Consider the following 24,463-nt stretch of genomic DNA (forward strand, 5'->3'; position numbering starts at 1 on the left):
AAATATTTTATTTGGTATAGTTGTGCATGACTGAGTAATTGTCAGATAAAGTAGCGCAGTGCCAAATAGCAAAAAATGGTTTGGTCATGAAGGGGTTAAAACCTTCCATAGGTCATGTGGTTAAGAAATTAATGAGAAAACACAGAAGAACAGGAATTAAAGGAAACATCCTCTCAGAATAGATATTCAGTGTTTAGTTTGCTTCAGTGTAATGTTTTTTTTTTTGTGTGTGTTTTTGGAACTAAACAGTCCTATTCTTTACAGCCAGGGGAGCTGCCAACTTGGCCTCTGTTATAGTGCATTCGGAAAGTATTCCCATCGCTTCATTTTTCCCACATTTTGTTATGCAACAGCCTTATTCCAAAATGGATTCAATTCAATACCCAATTTTTAGGGGCTTCCACTTCCTCCTGGGGCTCTGCGGAGCTGGAAGGAAGTGCACCTCTCCTCCTTCCCTCTGTGCACGTCACAGGTCCCAGAAGATTTCCCAGCCAAACGCAGCGCGGCTCGTGCGTGCCTGGCTGTGTAGGCACGCTGAACCGTGGCACAGGTGAGTGCCTGATTATTAAAAGTTAGCAGCTACACTTTTTGTAGCTGCTGACTTTTATATGGGTGGCAATCCGCTTTAAGGCATGCCTTGCATGTAATTGTTTTGGGAAACTGTTAAGAAGCTGCTAGGTTAAAATGCACAGATTTAATTCTCTCTATGCCTCAAATTAAAATATCTTTATACCGTAGTTCTTCTCTTTGTTTTCTTTGGTGGTTGTAACAATAGTGTCACCCCTAGATTCGCATTTTGTTTCATTTATTTTAAATTCTCTAGAATAACACACGTGGGGTATGGCACCCTGTAATAGTGGCCATGGGGAGCATTTCCTGCCAGTTTGGAACTGCCCAGTGGTTAAAGGGCTTCAGAATCCAGAAAAACAATTCCGTTATGACTTTGACATAAAGTCAGTTGTTGCCTAAAGCTGACTGCAAACTGTTGATTGTCACCCAATGATACCTTTTTATTTTCAAAAAGATCAGACTGTGGTCAGACTGGTTTTGAAGTACCTTTTAACTGGTGCAGATGATGTTGGTCCTGAACTGGCCAGATAGGGTTGTGCTCACTTCATACAAAGGAAAGTGCAACCTAAATGAAGCACATTATCGGCAATGCTTGCCCATTTATTTGCTGTGTTAACTTGACTTTTGAACAAATCCAACACTTCAGCCTGGCCTCCTAGAAAACCACAGGCCATGTTTCCTTTCCACTGCATAGGGGTGATTCTATAGCAGATACTGATGCAATCAAGAACTAGTGGCCCAAAAGTATTTATAGGTACACCATAGCCATTTTATTTATAACTGTTTGTTTCTGGTATGCAATAATAAAATTATTTCCTTATGCATTTGCAGGGTGTAAGTGAGCCTGCACCATTCTCAGATGAAATACAGATTGACCATGAAAAGCCATACAGGAGAGTAACAATGGAAGAAGCAAAAATGGGGACGCCACGTAAGTATTTCTATTTTTACAACCGAAGTAATGTCACCTATGGAAGCAATGTGAATATCAGGTTTCAGCTATGGCCACAGCTAGGCTGAGGAATTTTTGTGTTCTTTCTATGGTGCAGTGTAGGGTGTCTCGCAATAGGTTGTTGAAGCCTGCATTTCAACTTTTTGGTTATATAAAATATTGCATCAAGGGGTTCCCAGGACACCTGTAACAACAGAAGTCAGACTGCTCAACACACTGAGGTGTCTAGCTGACATTCATCTGCTTATTTTCCCAACAGATGCAGTACTTTTAAAAGTTAGGTGACAGTTGTTCACCAGGATCGTTCCCTGTTGAATGCAATAGCTTGGCAACCTATACTTAGAGCTATTGTAACTATAAACTGTTTTGTAATCTCCAACTCCCATTGTACACTGTCCTGCCAACAAGTGAGAACTGCAAAATTCACTAAACTTCCTCTAAGCAGTAAATCACTCTGTAGCACATTGTTCTAGCACAGTATTTCAGCTCTAAATAATTTCAAGTTTCAGGAAACCCTGACCGGCCATTTATAGTACTGTGAAACATTCTCTGCTTTTCTGTTTTAACTGTTTACTGATATCTATACATATACAATGAGTGTGTATATGTATATACTGTATATTTGATAAATATATATACAGTGGGGATGGTGTGCCTTGCCACAATTCTGTCTCTGAGCTCTTCAGGCAGTTCCTTTTGACCTCATGATTCTCATTTGCTCTGACATGCACTGTGAGCTGTAAGGTCTTATATAGACAGGTGTGTGGCTTTCCTAATCAAGTCCAATCAGTATAATTAAACACAGCTGGACTCAAAAGAAGGTGTAGTACCATCTCAAGGATGATCAGAAGAAATGGACAGCACCTGAGTTAAATATGAGCGTCACAGCAAAGGGTCTGAATACTTAGGACCATGTGATATTTCAGTTTTTCTTTTTTAATAAATCTGCAAAATGTCAACAATTCTGTGTTTTTCTGTATGGGGTGCTGTGTGTACATTAATGAGAAAAAAATTAACAAATGATTTTAGCAAATGGCTGCAATATAACAAAGAGTGAAACATTTAGGCTGGGTTCACACTGAAGCGATGCGGGAACGCTGCGAATCCGCGGCGGGTTCCCGCATCGCATGCCTCCCCCCGGCAGTTCACACTGCCCTATGCGGACTGCTGGGAGTGTCAGTGAAACCTTAATGACACCCCCAGATCAGTTCGCATATCTCAGTGCGATCTGCAAACTCGGACAGGAATCGGATCGCATGGTGTGAACACCCATGCGATCTGATTCTGTGCGAGTTTGGAGCGGGTGCGATGCGAATTCAGCCATACTCTCTGTATGGCTGAACTCGCATCGCACAGAGATCGGATGTGATTTGCACTGCAGTGCGGTGCGAATCACATCCAGGTCTCCCAGCCGCAGCAGTGGGAACCCAGCCTTAAGGGGGTCTGAATAATTTCCATCCCCACTGTGTATGTATGTGTATATTTGACAGCTGTGGGAGCCTCTGCTCTCATGCACATTGCTGGATTGAGATCGGCTCAGGCAATGGGGGGGGGGGGCTGGGGAGATGCACCCTGAAGGTTTTTTTTTTCCCTTAATGCAGAGAGTGCATTAAAGTGGTTGTAAAGGTACAAGCTTTTTTTTCATCTAAAGCATTTTATGCATTAAGAAAACTTTCTGTGTGCAGCAGCCCCCCTAATACTTACCTGAGCCCCTTCTTGATCCAGCGATGTGCACGAGGGACTCTCCCTCTTGATTTGGCTGAGACAAAGTCAGTTAGCCAATGAGGGACAAGCCCAAACCGTGGCTCTGTGTCTGAATGAACACACAGAGGTGCCTCTCAGCTCGGGTACCCCCATTGCAAGCTACTTACCATGGGGGCACTCAACAGGAGAGGAGGGGCCAGGAGTGCCGACGAGGCACCCGAGAAGAGGAGGATCCAGGCTGCTCTGTGCAAAACCCCAGCACAGGGAAGGTAAGTATGGCATGTTTGTTATTTTTAAAGGAAAAAAAAATGAGAGTTTAACATCACCACATTAAGGTTAAAAAAAAACTTTGTACCTTTACAACCACTTTAAGTCCTGTGATCGCTCAGGGTACAGTAAAACATATAGATTTGAGTGATCATTCCTGATCAGCTGCTTGGAGCACACAATTCCCAGTTTAGTTCCAACTGCCTACAGGACATGATCCCGAGCCCTGGCTAGATGATCACATGATATCGCCATTTCAGCCCTTTACCCTGTATGATGTAAAGGGAAATTGTAACTTACCCTGTCATTTGGGGTTGGAGTCTAATAATTTTGCACAGACATGGTGACATAAGAGATTCTTTATCCAGCTCTGCATGGGAGCCAATCGGCTTCTAACCTCAGCTTGTTCAATAAAGCTTTGGCAATAAAACCTGGAAGCTGATTGGCTTCTATGCAGAAGTGAGCCTGATTTTTCACTCTGCAGCTTTAGCAAATAAACCCCACTGTCTGCAATAGCATCACTGGCTCACCCCTGTTTATCTGCAGTGTATTTTCTGGAATTTCCCTCATCCTTCCATTTTATGATATCTGACAGATCTCCTCTACCCCAGTGATGTTAAAGCGGTAGTAAACCCGCACATTTTTTTTTTTAAACCTGCAAAGCAAAAGGCATAATGAGCTAGTATGCACCGCATACTAGCTCATTATGAAATACTTACCTTAGAACGAGGCCCCGACATCTGGCCCGATCCACGCCGAGGGAGCTGACATGCTCCCTCGGCGTTTCTTCCGGGTATCGCGGCTCCGGCGCTGTGAGTGGCCGGAGCCGCAATATCGTCACTCCCGCGCATGCGCGCGGGAGATTTCAGTCCGGCCGCTCGGCCGCTGCCGGATTTTGACGGCGAGAAACCCCTTGTGCGCATGCGCCGCTGCAGTCAGCGGCGCATACCGAGGGGAATATCTCCTAAACCGTACAGGTTTAGGAGATATTTTTTTTTTACCTACAGGTAAGCCTTATTATAGGCTTTCCTGTAGGTAAAAGTTAAAAATGTGGGTATACAACCACTTTAATGATCTAATCCTACTCATTCATCTGTTGTCCATGATCCGATCCCACTGCCTTCTCTCTTCTCCCAGTCCACAGTCCTAGTCCCTTGTTCCTTAACTCTCACTTCTCCCTATCCTGGTCAGCTCATGCCCTGCCTCCCCTATTTTCCTTCTGTCCATGGTCAGATACATGTTCATTTCCAGCGTTGGCTTCTATCCTAGTTGTCTAGAATCCTATGCTGCCAAGCTCCATTTTTAGCTTCTACGTGACCAAATAACATGTGCCCACTTAAAATATTGTGTGATTGGGAAGTAATGAATACCAGTGTGTTATGAATTGTTCAGTGACCATCTGTAATGTCCTTTATAACATAACCGTTAAGGACAAATCATGATACAACATGATTATTTTAACATTAAAAACTTCCTTTTTCTAATCATAATACTGATTCAACAAGCCGTTCTTCAACACAGTATTTCTCAACAGTCTGCCATATTACGTATTGTTTCTCATTACTACGTTACTTATCTGTTTATACGAGTCTCCAGTCACTGTGTCTATAAATGGCACTTTTCTCTGAAGCATAAATGGTGGCAAGGAAGTTGAAATTCATCTGCATTAGCTGTAAGCATCTGTGCCAAATCTTTACAGTAACTGCAGTAGAGTGCTTTTACTGGAAATCTGCTAAAGAGCAATCAAGGGTTCTGTAGCATCTCATCAGTTGCTCCACCAACCGAAATGCTGAGAATGATTTTAGTCTGTCCACACGCAAAATATATGTCCGAAAAGCCTTTGATGGAAGGTGTAATTGCCAGGGTCACAAGCTTGCATACTATTTTCAGGTATGTTCAACACCTGCTCAACTTCATTTGTGTAAAGTGACAGCCCTGGATGCAGCCTAGGGGTTAGGTGTGGTCTTTGCCTTCCATATGGAGCTCATAACTACAGTGGGGTGCCTTTACCACTGGATTCTGCATGTAGTTATTCATTTTACATTTAAAAAAAGTAAAGCAGATAAAGCATGACAACCCCACTCCATTTCATAAATGATTGAGACCAATTATGGAAACCAGTCAGACCATCCATCTTTTAAAAGGTTTCATATCTTCTGTCAAATAGCTTCTCAGTTTTCCTTTAATGTAGAAAAACATATTTATTAACTGTCTTATTACATGTACCTAAAGGTGCTTAGACCCACCCTATTTGATTGCTAAAACAGAAATACACTTGTTGGGGAGGGGGGTGGAGTTTTCATTAGAACATGCACGTTCACAGCATACTTGCAGATTATGGTGCACAACTACCTTCAACTATGCTGTCCTCCAGTGATGATGGGTCCAGGATTCTGAAACTGCTGTGCCCCCTGCACACAATTTTTCTGGGTCCTGTTGAATTCCTCTTTGGCTGTTGGCTGGCTTCTGATGTTGTAATTTGTGCACATGAGCAGTACAGAGTTAGGCTGTACACTGGGAATAGACCAAATTATGGTCAAAGGCTGTGGACATAGTACAGGTTTAGTTGGAGATGTACTGCAGAAGATAATGATAGCATGGGGACATGTTAAACTGGATAGAAATTTGCCCAGTTCAGCAGGGACTGGCCAAATTTTGGATCCATGTGTGGGCACAGTGGTTGGACAGAAGTTGATCTACTTACTGATCATCTTCTGTACAATAGCCCAGTCGGATTTTCCCTGCTCCATCAGTGCTACAGACTGCAGTGCTGAACTGTGTTACCTGACAGCAGGGAAGCCTCCTTGCTGTCAGAATACAATGACAGTGGGGAAGATTCCCTCATCCACCCTGAATGTGTGGATGAGTGAATCGGGTCAGTTGCCAGTTGAACGAAAAAACTGACTAACAAATGGGCTGCCTTATAGTGAGGCTAGCACGAATTCGCTGTTATTACCTTTTCACCAATCATTGCTCACACTAGAGAATGCTGGGGCCTGGGGTGTACATTAAAAAAATGCCCCTTAATAGCTACCCACCAACACTTTGCATAGCTGCTATCGGTCAAACCCATCTGTCACTGACAACTTCAGTCCCCTCTAATGATTGGGGCCCAGAGAAACAGTGTTTGCATCTGTGACATGGTGATCACATGCAAGTTGAAACTTTTGCTCAGAAAAAAAAAAAACTATTTGCTGATGCCACTGCAGCCTCTAAATAGCAGTATGCTTCTGTTTGATACTGTACATATCTGATGCAAGTATAGTATTAAAAAAATAACTTAACATATTTTTATTTTTTTTAAATGGCGTACAGAGCATGAGTTTTTTTTTTTTTTTTTTCTTTTATTAAAACAGCGTACCAAATTAAATCTCTAGGTGTCCTTACATATAAAAAAATATTTAGGTGAGCAAATTAATCATGGATCTATAGCCAGGTTAAATGACACTGCAAAATTTAGCCTGGAGATCTAAGCTTTAATGACTTCTGGGCACAGAAGGGTTAACGTTTCTGGCTTATTTCATCCATTATTCTTTATGAGCTAAGTGCACTGTATTGCAGTATTTCATCATACCTGTTCAACTGCTGTGCTCATTACATAAAGGCTAAGATTATTTCACAACAACCTTTTCCATGTCAGTCAGAGTCTGTTCACAGAAGGGCAACGCGACTTGCAGGCCGACTCTGTGAGGCGACCTGCACACGACTTCAGCGGCGACTTGCAAAATGACTTCTATATAGAAGTCAATGCAAGTCGCCCCCAAAGTACTACAGGAACCTTTTTCTAAGTCGGAGCGTCTTGAGTCGCTCCTATTAGAACGGTTCCATAGTACAGAACGGAGCGCAACTTGTCAGGCGGGCTAAGTCGCCCCTACGTGAACCGGCTATTATACGGTGTATACAGGGCATTCAGAAAGTATTCACAGTGCTTAATTTTTTCCACATTTTGTTATGTTACAGCCTTATTCCAAAATTAATTCAAATCATTATTTTCCTCAAAATTCTACAAACAATACCCCATAATGACAACATGAAAGAAGTTTGTTGGAAATCTTTGCAAATTTATTAAAAATAAAAAACGGAAAAAAATTCGAATTTTACATAAGTATTCACAGTCTTTGCCATGACACAAAAAACTTAGCTCAGGTACATCCTGTTTCCAATGATCATCCTTGAGATGTTTCTAAAACTTGATTGGAGTCCACCTGTAGTAAATTCAGTTGATTGGACATGATTTGCAAAGTCATACACCTGTCTATATAAGGTCCCACAGTTAACAGTGCTTGTCAGAGCACAAACCAAGCCATGAAGTCCAAGGGATTGTCTGTAGACTTCCGAGACCATATTGTATCGAGGCACAGATCTGGGGAAGGGTGCAGAAAAATATCTGCAGCATTGAGGGTCCCAATGAGTACAATGGCCACCATCATCCATAAATGGAAGAAGTTTGGAACCACCAGGACTCTTTCTAGAGCAGGCCGCCCAGCCAAACTGAGCGATTGGGAGAGAAGGGCCTTAGTCAGGGAGGTGACCAAGAACCTGATGGTCACTCTGACAGAGCTCCAGCATTTCTCTGTGGAGAGAGGAGAACCTTCCAGAAGAGCGACCATCTCTGCAGCACTCCACCAATCAGGCCTGTATTGGAGAGTGGCCAGACAGAAGTCTCTACAGTGAAACAGGATGGTGGCAGCATCATGCTGTGGGGATGGTTTTTCAGCTGCAAGAACAGGGAGATATGTCAAGGTCCATTGGAAAGATGAATGCAGCAATGTACATAGACATCCTTGTTGAAAACTTGCTCCAGAACGCTCTGGACCTCAGACTGGGGTGTAGGTTCATCTTTCAGCAGGGCAATGACCCTGAGCATACAGCCAGGATAACAAAGGAGTAGCTACAGGACAACTCTATGAATGTCCTTGAGTGGCCCAGAATTGAACTCGATTGAACATCTCTGGAGAGATCTTAAAATGGCTCTGCACCAACGCCCCCCATCCAACCTGATGGAGCTTGAGAGGTCCTGCAAAGAAGAATGGGAGAAATTGCCCAAAAATAGGTGTGCCCAGCTTGTAGTATCATACTCAAAAAGACTTGAGGCTATAATTGGTGCCAAAGGTGCTTCAATAAAGTATTGAGTAAAGGCTGTGAATACTTATGTACATGGGGGTTTTATTTATTTTTTTCAATAAAAATTGCAAAGTTTTCCAACAAACTTCTTTCATGTTGTCATTATAGGGTATTGTTTGTACAACTTTTTAGGAAAAAATTAATTGAATCCATTTTGGAATAATGCTGTAACAAAATGTGAAAAAAAGTGAAGCGCTTTGAATACTTTACGGATGCACTCTATATACAGGGATGGGGTTTTTATTTATTTTAATTTTTTTTAGAAAATGTACTAACTCAGTATACTAAGTGGAAGGGAGGGTCTTCCTGTTACGATCAAATGCTTGTAGAGAAAAACTGCTGGGATAAGCTGTCAGCCATTCACACATGCGGACATGAAAGTCCAGGGAGAGAGAGAGCTCCTTACGCTGTTGCCCACAGCCACCTACCAGTATTTTACTTTGAATGCATGCAATCTGATAGGTTTCTAACTCAGGCCTTGAGGTCAACAGAGGGGCATCAGTGATGTAGCGTGTTTTTGCTGATGAAGGCCTTGGTGCATTCAGCTTTTGACAGAAAACAGACTGCCAAAATAATGGCCGAAGTCTGCTATTGCAAGATAATGTCCTCAATTTTGTGCTCTGGCCACCATTTGTGGAGAGTTTGCCTCAGTAATATGGCAGGTAAGCTGGCCAACAAAAAGAACCATATAACAAATATGTGCCCAGGGCCAGCTCCCTTTTTTCCTTTCCTTTTTTTTTTTTTTCTTTTTAAGCTAAGCTACAACATCCGTGACCTATTTCTGAAGGTGGAGAATGGAAATGACTGATGCTTATATTGCGTAGAAGAATTCTTTCAACTGCACTGCAAAAATGAGACCTGAAATCTCAAATTGGCAACAACTGCGCTCAGCTCACCTTTTGCTTTGCGTAGTTTCTGCATGGCAGACCTATAATAATAATTTCTGTTCTTTCTATGTTTCTGCAGCTGACAGACCAGTGAGGGTTTATGCGGATGGTATCTTCGACTTATTCCACTCTGGACACGCCCGAGCTTTAATGCAAGCAAAGAATCTCTTTCCTAACACATACCTGATTGTAGGAGGTAAGGCAAGTCTTTGGCGGGAAGGCAGACTCAGGGGACATGTGGCTGCTGAGAGTTGTGCATTTTTGACCATTTTGCTGAATTTGTAACCACACAAGGAACTTTGTGGGCTGTGTTGCTGACTTTGCTCGGCTTATATGAGGTATACAAAAGCTTCTCTCATAGAGGTGAAGGGAAAAGGCATGTCTACATTTCCTCTGGAAGTAAAGCATACAAAGTGTCTGCACATTGGTTTGCATCTAAGACTAGAGCACTACTGAGTTCATATGGAAAATACATTTTATCCATACTGTGTTTACTCTTCCATGCCAACGCTTACTTTGCTTGCCAATGGTTTTCTTTAACACTTTTTGGTCTGATAGGGCTTTGTATGCATTAAAGATGGAACCACTGTATATTAGAGGATTACAGTTTAGCCCTTGACACTTATATATAGCATTCATGTAACTTTTTTGTTAGCACATTGTATATCTGTTTAATTCAATTTTCATATGTTCCCAACCTATACATGAATAGTGCCCTAGTAGTGCTGTGAATTGATCTAATTAGATGACTCTTCTTTTTTTAGTCTGTAGTGATGAGTTGACACATAACCTGAAGGGCTTCACAGTGATGAATGAGGAAGAACGGTATGATGCAGTTCAGCACTGTCGCTACGTAGATGAGGTGGTGAGGAACGCACCATGGACGCTCACCCCAGAATTCCTTGAGGAGCACAGGGTGAGAGAGGATCCACTCCACAAGGTTGCCTCTCTGAAATAATAGTTGGAGCAGGCATGACCCATCAGCCATTACCAGTTTTAAGAATATCCACATTATTTGCATGCAGGTGAATGTACACTTGATCACTTCACTGATTTGCCTCTTAAAACAAAACAGTTGAGGCTGAAGTATAATTGTCATTTAAACACAATTTCTGGAAGTGCATTTCGCTGCTACAGCATGGGGCTTGGTTGTGGCTTAATGGTTTAGCAATGCAGCCTTGCAGCACTGGGGACTTAAGTTGTTTTGCCAGCAGGATTCTATCAGAACCAAGTTTTTCTGTTCTGTGTTTATGTGGGTTTGCTATTGTTTTGTCACACCCCCCAAAATGCATACTGATCCATTGATTGATTTCCACTTAGCATTAAAGGAGAAGTCCTCTCCTATGGGTCACAGCAGTGCAATTCGCTGAAGTCACTGGAATCAGTCCAGGCACCGTGTCATCTTGACAATAAAGCCTGGATCCGCCAGGTGCCTGGACTGATGCATGTGTCAGTCTCTTAGCAAGCCACTGAGATGGCCACTCCCTGCCCCTCCACAGTTCAGCGCTCCAATGAGCGTGGAGGAGCAGAGAGGAGAGCTGCTGACTGACAGGCAGCAGCTCTCTGCTTGGGGAGCTGAGAGAACCGAGCCTTCGGCGATGTTCAACTGTTCAGTTCTCAGTGCAGAGGTGGCGGAGGACAGATGCAGCATCCACCTAGGTAGGTATAATGGGCAAATAAAAAAATACTTCTCTTTTAACCCTATAGGATGTGACTGGTAGACCCATTTCAGGTGCATGTTCCTTTTGGCGGCAGGGACAAGCATGAATGTCATAACATTGTAGAGCTTTGCAGAATGCCTGCACTAAATGGATAAATACACCAAATCAATAATAACAGACGTACTCAACTAGATGGGATAAAAGCTAGAGATTATACCCAATGAAGAAGTCCTAATAATAGTTTTATTTTTTTCTAATTTACATCATCCTGACAGAATGGCACTTTACAATATTTCTTTCCATTAAAGCGGGAGTCCACCGGGACTCCGCGTTTTTAAAGCCAGCAGCTACCAATACTGCAGCTGCTGGCTTTTAAAATAGTGACACTTACCTGTCCAGCGCGCCCGCGATGTCGGCACCCGAAGCCGATCGCTAGGTCGTCTGTCAGGTCCTGCCGCCGCCATCTTGGGTATGGGAATCAGGAAATGGAGCCTTTCGGCTTCATTTCCCGGTTCCCTACTGCGCATGCGCGAGCCGTGCTGCGCAATGAGGACGGTCCCCGCTGCCTCTGGGAGCTGTGTGTTTCCCAGCAGGCAGCGGGGCACTTGCTGAAGGGGGCGGGCGCTTGCGGAAAGGCCCCTTTCCGCAGAGAGCTAGCCCGGAAGTGGGTGCAGTTACCTGGATTATCCAGGTAACTGCACCCCCCTCCCCCCTGAAAGGTGCCAATTGTGGCGCCGGAGGGGGGGAGGAATCCGATGAGCGGAAGGTCCATTTTAGGGTGGACCTCCGCTTTAATTTTATAAATGTGAGTGTTTTTCATCTAACCTTTTGTAATGTTTTCCTCCCTTTTTATAGATTGACTTTGTGGCACATGATGATATCCCTTACTCATCTGCAGAAAGTGATGACGTTTACCAGCACATAAAAGACGCAGGTCAGTCTTTTCTACCTTAAGGCTCTGTTCACACTTGTGCAACTTTGGACACATTAACCACTTCCCGACCAGCGCACGACGATGTACGTCGACAGCATGGCACGGGCAGGCATATTGGCGTACATGTACGTCCAATATTCGTTGCCGCCGTGCCATCTGGAGCGCGCCGCCGGCGGCGCGCTCCCGCGCTGGTCGGGACCTCCGTGAGTCCGGTCGCGGGACCCGCGGACTCGATCGCCGCGGGCATCCCCGCGATCGTCTCACGGAGCGGCGGAATGGAGGAAATGCTGTATAAACAACATTTTCTCATTCTGCCTAGCAACTAGTGACGCTGATCTCTGCTCCATGTGATTGGAGCAGAGATCAGTGTACACTAAATGAAAGCCCAACCCCCCCACAGTTAGTAACACACCCCTAGGAACACTTAACCCCTACACTGCCACCCACAGGTTAACCCTTTCACTGCCAGTGTCATTTACACAGGAATCACTGCATTTATATAGCAGTGATTACTGTATAAATGACAATGGTCCCAAAAATGTGTCAAAAATGTCCGATGGGTCCCCGACAATGTCGCAGTCACAATAAAAATCGCAGATCGCCGCCATTACTAGTAAAAAAAAAAATAATAAAAAATTATTAATAAAAATGCTATAAAACTATCCCTATTTTGTAAACGCTATAACTTTTGCGCAAACCAATCAATAATCGCTTATTGCGATTTTTTTTACCAAAAATATGTAGAAGAATACGTATCGGCCTAAATTGAGGGAAAAAAATGTTTTTTTATATATTTTTGGGGGATATTTATTATAACAAAAAGTAAAAAATAATGCGTTTTTTTCAAAATTGTCGCTCTATTTTTGTTTATAGCGCAAAAAATAAAAACCGCAGGGGTGATCAAATACCACCAAAAGAAAGCTCTATTTGTGGGAAAAAAAGGACGTCAATTTTGTTTGGGAGCCACGTCGCACGACCGCGCAATTGTCAGTTAAAGCGACGCAGTGCCGAATCGCAAAAAGTGGTCTGGTCTTTGACCAGCAAATTGGTCCGGTCTGAAAGTGGTTAAGTCGCATGGCAAGTCGTAGCCTATCGATTTAAATGGAACCCGTTCAAATCTATGCAACTTATACCCTGTGCACACAGTCGGACATTATGACGACAAAATCCGTCAAATTTTTTACAACGGATCTTGCCCCAAAGTTGTCTTGCATACACACGGTCGCACAAATTTATAGGAAAATCCGATCGTTCAGAACGAGGTGACGTAAACCATGTACGATGGGACTATAAAGAGGCCAGTAGCCAATAGCTTTCATCTCGTAATTTATTCTGAGCATGCGTGGCACATTGTCCGTCGGAATTGTCTACACACGATCAGAATTTAAACGATTGGATTTAGTTGTCAGAAAATTTTAGATCCAGCGCTCAAACTTTGTGTGTCGGAAATTCCGACGGAAAAGGTCAGATGGAGCCCACACACGATCAGATTTTTCGACAACGCGATCCAATCGCACATTTTCCATCAGAGAGTCCGACTGCGTGTACAGGGCATTAGTCACATCAACTTTGAAAAGATTCCTGCACTACTTTGCTGCGACTTAAGTGCCAGAGAGTGTAAAGTCGCAATAAACTCACGAACAGAGCCTTACAGGCCATAAAGCGCACCAGAAATGTGTATATTTTATATCATTATGTATGATGCTATGTAGCAGAAAATTAAATTTTTACGCTTATTTACACAGGAATGTTTGCACCAACCCAGCGCACAGAAGGAATCTCTACATCTGACATCATTACTAGGATTGTGCGAGATTATGATGTCTATGCTCGCCGAAATCTTCAACGTGGCTACACTGCAAAGGAGCTTAATGTCAGCTTCATAAATGTGAGTGCTGGTAGTTTCTTTTTCAGTTTTGTGCTCTGGAAAATATACATCCCATAAAAGATCCATGTTCCCCACAGCAAATTCAGAGCTTCGCTGGAAAATGATAAAACGGAAATTGTGAACTGTTTGCTTATTAGGCTTTACAAGCAGAGGTTAATGAATTGACTACAATGTATTGGTCTCATTATTGCAGTGATGACGTCTGTTACATACTTGCTGAAAACAAAAGTCAAAGCTAATCTTCTAGTCTTAGCTAGTGCAGTATATAGTGAGTCTTCCTTCTAGGATGCCTTTCAATTCTTTAAATTAAACCTGATCTGAATTGCAGATAGTGCTTTCAAGGCATTTATAAGTGCTAACATGCTGAGGTGGAAACTGCTCATAATGCATTGAAATGTATTATAAGAGAATATCTATGAATAGACTCTTTGTCCCAAGTGACTTTATGGAAATATTCAGTACATTTTTGACGCAAGATACTTTTTTTTTGTTTGTTTTTTAATTCATAAGGTAGTACAATGGACAAAGGTGCTGTGCAAAGCACACTACCCATTATTCAGTTAATAAAACAATAAAGAAAGATGCGTTTATGATCCTCTGGGCTACCAGGTAAAGAAATAAATGTACTATAATCAAAATTAATAACGTGAATAAAGCAAACGTGATGATGGAAATGCCGCAATGTCAAATGTGTTCACAGTACACATAAATGAAAATGAATAGTGATCTTGCACAATTCCTCTAATGCTTATATGTGTAATTAATCATACATCAAGTCCAATAAGTGACTCAAGCCAAATGATTCATTAAACTGAAATGTCCCATTGATCTATAAAGGTGCAAAGTCCTTCTGAATTGAACTTCCAACGATCACAGTACTTTCATCAATCACCCCCGTGCTCCCAGAACTCTCACCTCATAACTATGAAAAGCAAGCCTTTGTGTGTTCCTTTCCTTATCTCCTCTGTATAGAATCCAGGCTCTTGAAGTATCGACAATGACTCCAAACCACATAAGGCATCAGCTCTGTCCTCAGGGCCCACTAACAAGCCAGGTTTGCAAGATAACTGAAATACATCACAGGTAATATCATTTGCTTCTCAGTGATTGCAGTATTCTAGTCTGCATCTCCCCAAGGTAATACATAAAACCTGGCCTGTTAGTGGGCCATGAGGACAGGATTGATGACCACTGACGTAATGAAATGGCTAGAATGCCTCCCATAGTGTGAAATCATTTAAATAAGCAATTTAATAAAAAGACAAATGGATGCTTACATCAGTGTAAGGTAAAAAGCGCATAAAAGCAGAAAACAACTGCATTTGATCGCCTCTCACGTCACTTCTGCTCAAAGTCGTAGTGAGAAAAATAAAATATTTGTAATCAATGCTGCTACTTATAAATATGAAAAAGTGAGAATAAATTCTATATACCAAGGTGTATACACAGAAATATTCACAGTAGTGCAACAGTAACAGGTGCTGAATATCAAAATACATTGATGTAGAAAATGTAAACCATATTCTAAAAAGAGCGAGAAAAAAAACAGAAAAAGTCCTATAACAGTCTTCTTTAGCCAATGAAAAAAAAAATATATAAGTAATTCGCAGTGCTGTCCTAACACCATAAGGGATTTTTCCTAATTAGGACAGCACTGGGAATTACTTATATATATTTTTTTTCATTGGATAAAGACTGTTATAAGACCTTTTTTTCCGTTTTTTTTTTTTTTTATCCTTTTCAGAATATGGTTTACATTTTCTACATCATAGTATTTTGATATTCAGCACGTGTTACTGTTGGGCTACTGTGAATATTTCCGCGTATGCACCTTGGTTTATGTCATTTACTCTCCCTTTTTTGGTAGATCTAATGCACTAGAACAGTGATGGCGAACCTTGGCTTCCCAGATGTTTTAGAACTACATTTCCCATAATGCTCATGCACTCTGCAGCATAGGTGAGCATCATCTGAAATGTGGTTCCATAACTAGGGTGCCAAGGTTTGCCATCACTGCACTAGAATATAACACATTAGAAAGGATACACTATGATTACTTCTGAAAAAAACTGGTATCGCACAAGGTGAGATTGTTTGTCTGTCCTGATTTCAGGAGAAGAAGTACAACCTGCAGGAGCGTGTGGATAAGGTGAAAAAGAAAGTAAAGGATGTAGAGGAAAAGTCTAAGGAATTTCTGGAGAAGGTTGAAGTGAAAAGCATTGACTTGATCCAGAAATGGGAGGAAAAGTCCAGGGAATTCATTGGAAACTTCTTGGAAATGTTTGGCCCAGAAGGAGCTTTGGTAAGTAAAGGTCCTCCTTTAGAGCTGACGCTAGATCACTCTCTTGATTGAGATATTGTGTTACTCGGTATAATGATAGGTAACCTTTTCACAGAACAACCAGATTTGGCATTTACTAAAGTGTGGAATTCATAATTCGGTGTTATTTTAGTAAACTGCAGGAATACATTGGTTGATACATACTGTTATGCTATTTTACTATTTTGATTCAACAGTTAAAACTGACTTTCCACAAAACTCAGCATCATTCTTATTAGAAATTCTATGTTTAAGCAATGAATTGCTGAGAAACCATTAAAACAGAACTAAATGCACTATACTTACCTCCCCTCTAACGGTTCGAAGTCCGTGCTGGTCTTCGGACAACTTCATTGGTCGGCGCAGGAGTCAGTCATCCCAGCACACAGGGACCACACCAATGGTGTAAGCTGCACGTCCACTTTCTGGTTCCTGGCCAAAGCCAAAATGATGTCATGCATCCCAGTAGTCTCCATGCACATTTAGTTTTCTTTCATCTGAAGGGGAGGAGGGGTTTTCTCAGCTAAGCACACCCTCCTGCCTGCATGCCTGGCCTAAGGGTAGATGGATTTAAGAAAGTAAATGCTGCCCTTACTCAAGAAATGCTGGGGTGGGGGTATTTCAGTGAGATTTCTCAATAAAATAAAGCATGGAGACCTGGACAAATGGCAAAGTTTGATTTGAATAATAAAAATGAATTAAATGTTTTCAGTTTGTGGTGCTTAGATACATTGTAGTTCCACTTCAATCAAAGGAGGGTAGGGCTCTGTTTCATTCTTTTTGAAAACATGGGTTAATGTCATTTTAGATCTAGGCCAAGATCCTTCCCTTTGGCTGCCTGTATAAAGAAACTACTGAATGTTTGACCATAAAGCTTATGCTGCTAGGTAGAGCCAAGTGCTGTTAAAGCCTTTGTCCCTTGATTGACTTACTGATTTTGGCAGTGATTGTTCTAGGCAGTGCTGATGGTGTTCATGGTTCTGACTTGACTCTGCTTGCAAGAAAATGCCTGGGCAAGGGCGGCTGAGACAAGTAGTCCCAGGAGCTATTGAGAAATCCCAAACAGAAGTTGATTGCGTGTTTGTAATACACTCCCACAGACTAAAATTTTAGAGACACTGCATAGCATCATGCAAGCCAGACTTAAAGTGGTTATAAATCCTTACATATACACAGTGAAGTGACTGTCCGCAGGTGATACACAAAGATGAAATAAATCCTTCTATATACAGTGCATTCATAAAGTATTCATGAATGGGGTACTAAGTGTAGAATAATAAGATTTTTTTTTTTTTAAACAACTATATTACCAGGCTGCAACATAACCAAATTGAAAAAGTGAAGGGGGTCTGAATACTTTATGAATGCACTGTATAATGTACCTGTTTATTTGCAGTCTTCTCTACATCCATTCAAAGTGAAGAATTTATAAAACTTGTCTGAGCATTCAGAAAAAAAGAGGGCGGAGAGCTAAGGTTACACACTGCAGAGCTCAGTGAGGAGAGCTCTGAGAGCTGATTGAAGGGAAAGGAAACTCCCCCCTTCACACAGGAACAGAGCTGAGGTTGTCAATCAGCTGGAGCTCCCTCCCCTGTCACCTTTTTCCTATTGGGGTCATAAGTGACTCATCCTGATAGCAGAGGAACAAAACGGCTGATAGAAGGTACACTTAAGCTTAGTACAAACTAAAAAAAAACTGAAGAGCTCAGGAGGAGCCACAGCACTAACAAACTGATGTTACTAGAGCAATCTCCCCAGCTGAGCTATTGTGTTCTGACAGGGGGACTGCCCCCCGCCAGAACACCCATTGGCTGAGAGTGCTGATCAGGAGCCGATGGGAAGACCTCTTTTGGCCGTGCCCCTTTGACCGAAGCCGGCCGAACATCTGGGTTCTGTCAGACCGGCTGCCATACACATGGGCCAAATGTCCGTTTCTATTGAACTGGCCAATGCCGCCAAATATTCATCCCATGTGTACTGCCCTTTAGTGCTCTTAACTGAGACAAGTACACATTATAGAGGGATAATGTTTGTTCATTCAGTGGGGAAAATAATTGTTTGATCCCCTGCAGATTTTCTAAGTTTGCCCACTTAGAAAGAAATTAAGTGTCTATCATTTTTATTATAGGCGTATTTTAAATGATAGGGACAGAATATCAACCAAAAAAACTGAAAAAAGCACGATACAAATGTTATAAATGGAGTTTCAGTTCAGTGAGTAAAATAAGTATTGGATCCCCAAGCAAAATAGGACTTAGTACTTGGTGGGGAAACCGTTGTTGGCAAGCACAGAGGTAAGACGTTTCTTGTAGTTGTTGACCAGGTTTGCACACATCTCGGGGGGGATTTTGGTCCACTCTTTACAGATCTTCTCTAAATCCTTAACGTTTCTTGACTATTGCTTGGCAACATGAAGTTTCAGCTCCCTCCATAAATTTTCCATAGGATTAACGTCTGGAGACTGGCTAGGCCACTCCATGACCTTTTAATGTGCTTCTTCTTGAGCCATTCCTCTGTTGCCTTGGCGGTATATTTTTGGTCATTGTAAAATCTTGGATGAGAACCTTCTTCCCTCAGCCAGAACACTGAAGATGGGTCATGGATGGGTCTTCCAGCAGGACAATAACCCAAAACATATCACCAAGGCAACAGAGAAGTGGCTCAAGAAGAGGCACATTAAGGTCATGGAGTGGCCTAGCCAGTTCCCAGACCTTAATCCTATAGAATATTTATGGAGGGAGCTGAAACTTCAACTTGCCAAGAGGCAGCCAAGAAACTTTAAGGCTTTAGAGAAGATCTGTAAAGAAATGTGGACCAAAATCCCTCCTGAGATGTGTGCAAACTTGGTATCCAACTACAAGAAACTTCTTACCACTGTTCTTGCCAACAAGGGTTTCTCCAAGTAAATTCATGTTTTGCTTGGGGATCAAATACTTATTTTACTCGCTGAACTGCACCTTAAAGTAGAGGGCAACCCAAAAAAAAAAATGCATTAATAATCTTAAAAAAAAATAAAAAACCTTTTCACTTACCTGAAACCGCTGTTGCTAGGCAGTCTTCCTAATCTTCCTCTTCCTATTCCGTGGCAGTTCCTCCTCTTGGCTGAGCGGCCTCATTGCCTTCTGGGACATGTGTGTGTCCGAGAAACAATGGGGCCATTCACAAAGCGTGGTGCGACTCGCGCATGGGCAGTAGGAAATGAGCAGTGAAGCTGCTGGACGGATCGGCCTCGGGTGGCCGACATTGCTGGTAAATGTCCTTATTAAAAGTCAGCAGCTACAGTGTTTGTAGCTGCTGACTTTTAAAAAAAAAAATGTATTGGCCGGAACGCCCCTTTAATTTATAGCGTTTGTTATATGTGCTTTTTCTGGATTTTTGGTTGATATTCTGTCTCTTTCATTTTATGACATATTACAAAAATTGTAGAACCTTAATTTCTTTGTAAGTCACTGTATTTCATGTCTGAGGTTTTACAACCACTTTAAGGAAGGCAGTTAAACCACATTAACCATTTCAGGATGGAAGATTAATGAAGTCTTGGTGCCCACTATGTGTCAGTTAACGTGGCAATAACTATTATTACTTTTGAGTTTGACTTTACTAATATATACATGTTCATGTTTTTATTTATTTTTATTATTATAGGCCAACAAATAGACCAAAATTTTAAAAATTTAATTTTTGCTTATTTTAGGCTTTATCCGTTTTTAGTTGTATTTAAAAAAAAAAAAAAAAAGAAAAAAAGCTGCTTGCAGCAATTCTACTGATTTGTAGTCAGTAACTTGCAGGTTTGAGACAAACTGGATGTGATTACGATTATTGGCTGTCATGGTGAATCACATATTTGGTAACCAATTCATTGGTTACCAAATTCATGGGTGCATACTTCTAGTTTTAAAATGGAACATAGAATAAATGCACTATCAGTGTCGGTGAATGTTAATCCACATACTGCGGTCTGAAAGTCTTAAACGACACTTTTATTTCTAAACTTTTTTTCTGTTACTGCTCAAAAAGTTGTGTTTATTGCAGGACTAAACCCATCAATTTAACTGTTACCACAACAGTTACATTCAAGGCATGTCATTAATGATAACTGTCAGAGTTGTTTGTGATTGCAGTCGAACTGTCAAGCCATCAAATGGCTTGTGTTATTGCTGATCACATGTGCACCATGGCAACTGCAGATCAAACGGAAGCTAAGATGGCAGCTTCCTTGACTGTAAAGATTAGGAGGGTATAGTTCTGCTTTAAGGGTGCTTGGAGTTCAACTTTAAATAGAACTGCATAATAAAAAGGCAAGTATTTGAACATATTCTCTATTTTACAGAAACACATGCTGAAGGAAGGCAAGGGGAGAATGCTTCAGGCCATCAGCCCTAAACAAAGCCCAAGCAGCAGTCCTGCACGAGAACGCTCTCCTTCCCCATCTTTCCGCTGGCCCTTCTCCAGAACCTCCCCACCTGCGTCTCCAGGCAGAAGGTCTCGATCTGCGGCCAATGCTTATGACATCAGTGAGGATGAAGAGGACTAAGTTGCTATTTTTTCCCTCTTGTGCAATCCTTCCCACCAGCTGCTGATTCCATATTGTCTGATTGCCAGGAAAGGAGCCACATAGAAAGGAGGTTGGACTTGTAAACCCCATAAACCCGAAGAGGATCTAGAGTGTGGCGCTGAATACGATGCTCGCTTCTTCCCTACAAATAACCATAATAATTTTGTTTTCATTTTTTTTTTGTATGAAATCAGTCTGTCTTTTTAATGAACTAGACGTCCGAAATTTTTCTTCATTCTTGATTCGTCTTCTATTTTTCATTATCGCATGGGATTGTTGCACTTCATCATAACCCTTTTATTACTTGAACCTTAAACATAATTTCTGCTGCGAGCTCCCATTTCACAGGACTGTAAAAGATTTTAATGGAGGACAGGTTTTCAAAGTCAAGTGGCACAGGGAGAATGTTTTTATATGTGTCGGTGTGAAGGCATTAATGAAACTTTACTGAGCTATGGGAGTAGTGACCAGTCACATGCTTTCTGTTTTAAACATTACCCCATGGAATTTAGCCATTTCTCATTAAAAGTGCCTGTTGTCATAAAAGCTTTCCGTTTATTTATTCTGTTTCTGAAACCAGTTTTTGCTGCAGCTAAAATAGATAATCAAATAAATGAAGGTACTGCCAGTCCAGCAGGAATGATGGACAGAAACACATCTGCTTGTCATCAAAGCACTAAAGGACAGGCATAGAAATGGGGTATGTAATGCCATCTTAAGACATTTCTATGGATATTCTGCTCCTGTGGTGCATGACCAATGACTTTAACATTACTTCTAAGGTCCAAATCATATTTTATGAACCATGGTAATGATTGCCTTTTGCAGACGTAGCTCATTAGAAAGAATTATTGATTTATAAATTTATGTCAATCAGGTATGGAAAGAACGCTTCATATACTTGATTTCACTTTTTTCTTTTCAAAAATGTTCTTCATTAAAGTATTACAACAGTAAATCAGTCTGTATATGCAGTAAAGCATGCTTGTTATACTCACTGTGGAACAATAATCCTCTGCATTGTGTAAAAAGGCTGTTTGGTCTTGTATGCACAGATCTTTCCCTTCTTGCATTGTCCCCAAAACATGTCCGGATAAGAGTTACTGGAGTCAGGCTGCACATGCTCAGTTTGGTGTGTTGCTGGAGAGCTTTTTTTTTTTTTCTTAAGAGAGTGCATGTGTTCAGCACAGGGCCAATCAGCACTGCTCAGAGGGTCGGGGTCCTGATAGGACAGCCAGTGCGCTGTATAAAAACTCCACCTACAAGCTTTAACCAGACACTGATAGGAATCACAAGACTGCTATATACTGCTAATGAGAAAAGGTATTTGACAGTTTATATTTACTAAAATGATTGCATTTCCATGTTCTGTGTACTGTGGGAGTCCAGATATAGTGAGTACAGGGTCCTGGGTTTAGTAACATTTTAGGGGGGGGAAGAGTTTTGGTATAGATAGAACTATGGTAACAATCAGTAAATATAAGAACCTGTGGCAACAGGCTTTTCTTTATGTCAAATGGGTTTTTAATTTCCATTAAAGAATACAAAGTCGGGAAGGTGGTTAAATGTCCCTGTTAATGAATTTGGATTGATTTCAGAAGCATTACAAACTGATTTCAAATTCATGCCATCAACACAAGCCCAAAGCCAGATGATCCAGCCAAAAAAACGATTTGATTATTTACCATTTTAATTCCTTATGCTGCCCAGGTGCCCCCTATGGACAGGCCGCCACTGCTTTCAGGTGAATTTTAAATGGAGCATATGATAAAAAAAAAATATGCAAGTACCTGCAGTGACTAGATTCAAAACTATCGAGGGGGTCCAAGGATCTGGGAAAATTACAGGAAGGTCACCAGCATGGGGACAAGATGCTTTGGGGTGGGGTCATGGATTTTGGGAAGAGCCAACACTTTTTTTTTTTTTGGTTTGGGGTTTACCTTCAATATCCATATTACCCAAAGGGCCTGGTATAGAATTGGGGGGGGGGGGGGGCCTTCGCCATTTTTTTTTATTTTGGTGTGGGGTTGCCCTTCAAGATCCTCAGTGTACAAGTCGCATGCAAAAGTTGGATCAGTTAAGATGATGATCTGACTTCAATGATATTTGATGGGCTGAATTAGGACCAAAGTAGTTAAGCTCTCATAGGGAACCATTGATTGATATACATCATGCGACAAGTGCTCCCAAAGTCAGAGCGTATGTCATATCAGTGTGAACCCAGCCTAAAGGCAATGTTTTTTTTTAATTTTGCAAAGAGTATAAAAGTGTTATCCCTGTCCTTTTTTTTTTTTTTTTTGCCATGGTTCCCATTGGAAAGATTTTCACTTCACTTCCTGTCCCACAGCCAAAACAGGAAGTGAGAGATAATGCCTCCAAAGAGAGGAAATCTGGGGGTGTCACCAGAACTAGTGTCCCCCTTTGGAAAATTTACCCTGTATTACTGTTCTTGGGTCAACCCAAAATTTGGGACTTTTATTTTCACTTTTGATGACAATGGTAAACGGGACAATTAGAGAGGGTGAGTCTCCCAAGTGGGGATGCAGACAGCAACAAAAACCAAATCCCTCTCTACTCCATGCAAAACTAAAAAAAAAATGTCTTAGCTTTAAGCCCCGTACACACAGGCAGAATGACGGGAGACAATTGCCGGTTCAAAAAAAAAAAATGTCCGACATTCTGCCCTTGTCGGTCTGTCCAACAGAAGCCGGCCCTGCATGCTGGAAAACCAGCAGGTGATTAGCGCGCTGAGCCAATGGCCATTCAGAAGGAGAAAAAGCGTACAGGTTCTGGTTTTACTGATCACTGTTGGTCTGTGATTGGCTATCACTGTGATCCTGCATATACAGGTGCATCTCATAAAATTAGAATATCATCAAAAAGTTATTTTATTCCAGTAATTCAATTCAAAATGTGAAAATCCTAATTTATATAGATGTGTTACACACAGAGTGATATATTTCAAGCATTTCTTTCTTTTAATTTTGATGGTTATGGCTTACAGCTCATGAAAACCCTAAATTCAGTATCTCAGAAAATTAGAATAATACATAAGACCAATAAAAAAAGGATTTATAATACAGGAATGTTGGCTTACAGAAAAGAGTATGTCTATGTACAGTATAGTTGTCAGGTCACCTGAGTCCAGGTGACAGATGCACTCCGTAGGAGTCAGGAGTGCACCGCTAAGGTAGTGGACCCTAAGACTGACTGCTGCGGATTGAACTCTGGGAAATTCAGGAAGCAGGTCTACTGGAGCATCAACACAGATCTCACTGGGAGCTAGAGCATAGATTTCCCAGGGGGCGCAGAGTCTAAGAGCCAGCAGGTGTTCAACAGAGCCAGTCTGGCTCCAGGTCGCGGCCCCCAGGGTCTCACAGCTCACGGTAGACTACAGGAAAAAGAGGAAGGAAGCAGCAGGGTGTAACAACAAGGATAGTAAAGGGATAAGCCAAGGTTGGGGTGACTAGCAGACGAGGATAAACGTAGAACATGCCAATGGTCAGGGTCACAAGCAGACAGGGATAGTCGAGAACAGGCCAAGATCGGTAACTGGAATCAGACATAGGAGACACAGCAAGTAGCACACGAAAGCTAAACA

At 41.7% G+C, this 24,463-nt stretch overlaps 1 protein-coding gene across 6 annotated transcripts in view; it reads left to right on the plus strand.

Annotated features, from left to right (window-relative positions):
• The window catches only part of PCYT1A (phosphate cytidylyltransferase 1A, choline), a 56,497-nt gene extending 35,089 nt beyond the window's left edge, over positions 1-21,408 (plus strand). For all 6 annotated transcript variants that reach the window (XM_077487586.1, XM_077487587.1, XM_077487590.1 and 3 more), the window contains exons 3-9: positions 1,402-1,501; positions 9,584-9,700; positions 10,269-10,420; positions 12,021-12,099; positions 13,845-13,987; positions 16,101-16,289; positions 20,638-21,408. In XM_077487586.1, coding sequence (XP_077343712.1) covers positions 1,402-1,501; positions 9,584-9,700; positions 10,269-10,420; positions 12,021-12,099; positions 13,845-13,987; positions 16,101-16,289; positions 20,638-20,841 — 984 coding nt within the window. In that variant the 3' untranslated portion in view covers positions 20,842-21,408. The remainder of the gene's footprint in view (positions 1-1,401; positions 1,502-9,583; positions 9,701-10,268; positions 10,421-12,020; positions 12,100-13,844; positions 13,988-16,100; positions 16,290-20,637) is intronic.
• The last annotated feature ends 3,055 nt before the right edge of the window (positions 21,409-24,463 follow it).

The sequence above is a fragment of the Lithobates pipiens genome, unplaced genomic scaffold (genome assembly GCF_037356315.1).
Source record: "Lithobates pipiens isolate NorthernLeopardFrog02 unplaced genomic scaffold, aLitPip1_a1.2 Scaffold_18, whole genome shotgun sequence".
In the NCBI taxonomy this organism is placed as follows: domain Eukaryota; kingdom Metazoa; phylum Chordata; class Amphibia; order Anura; family Ranidae; genus Lithobates; species Lithobates pipiens.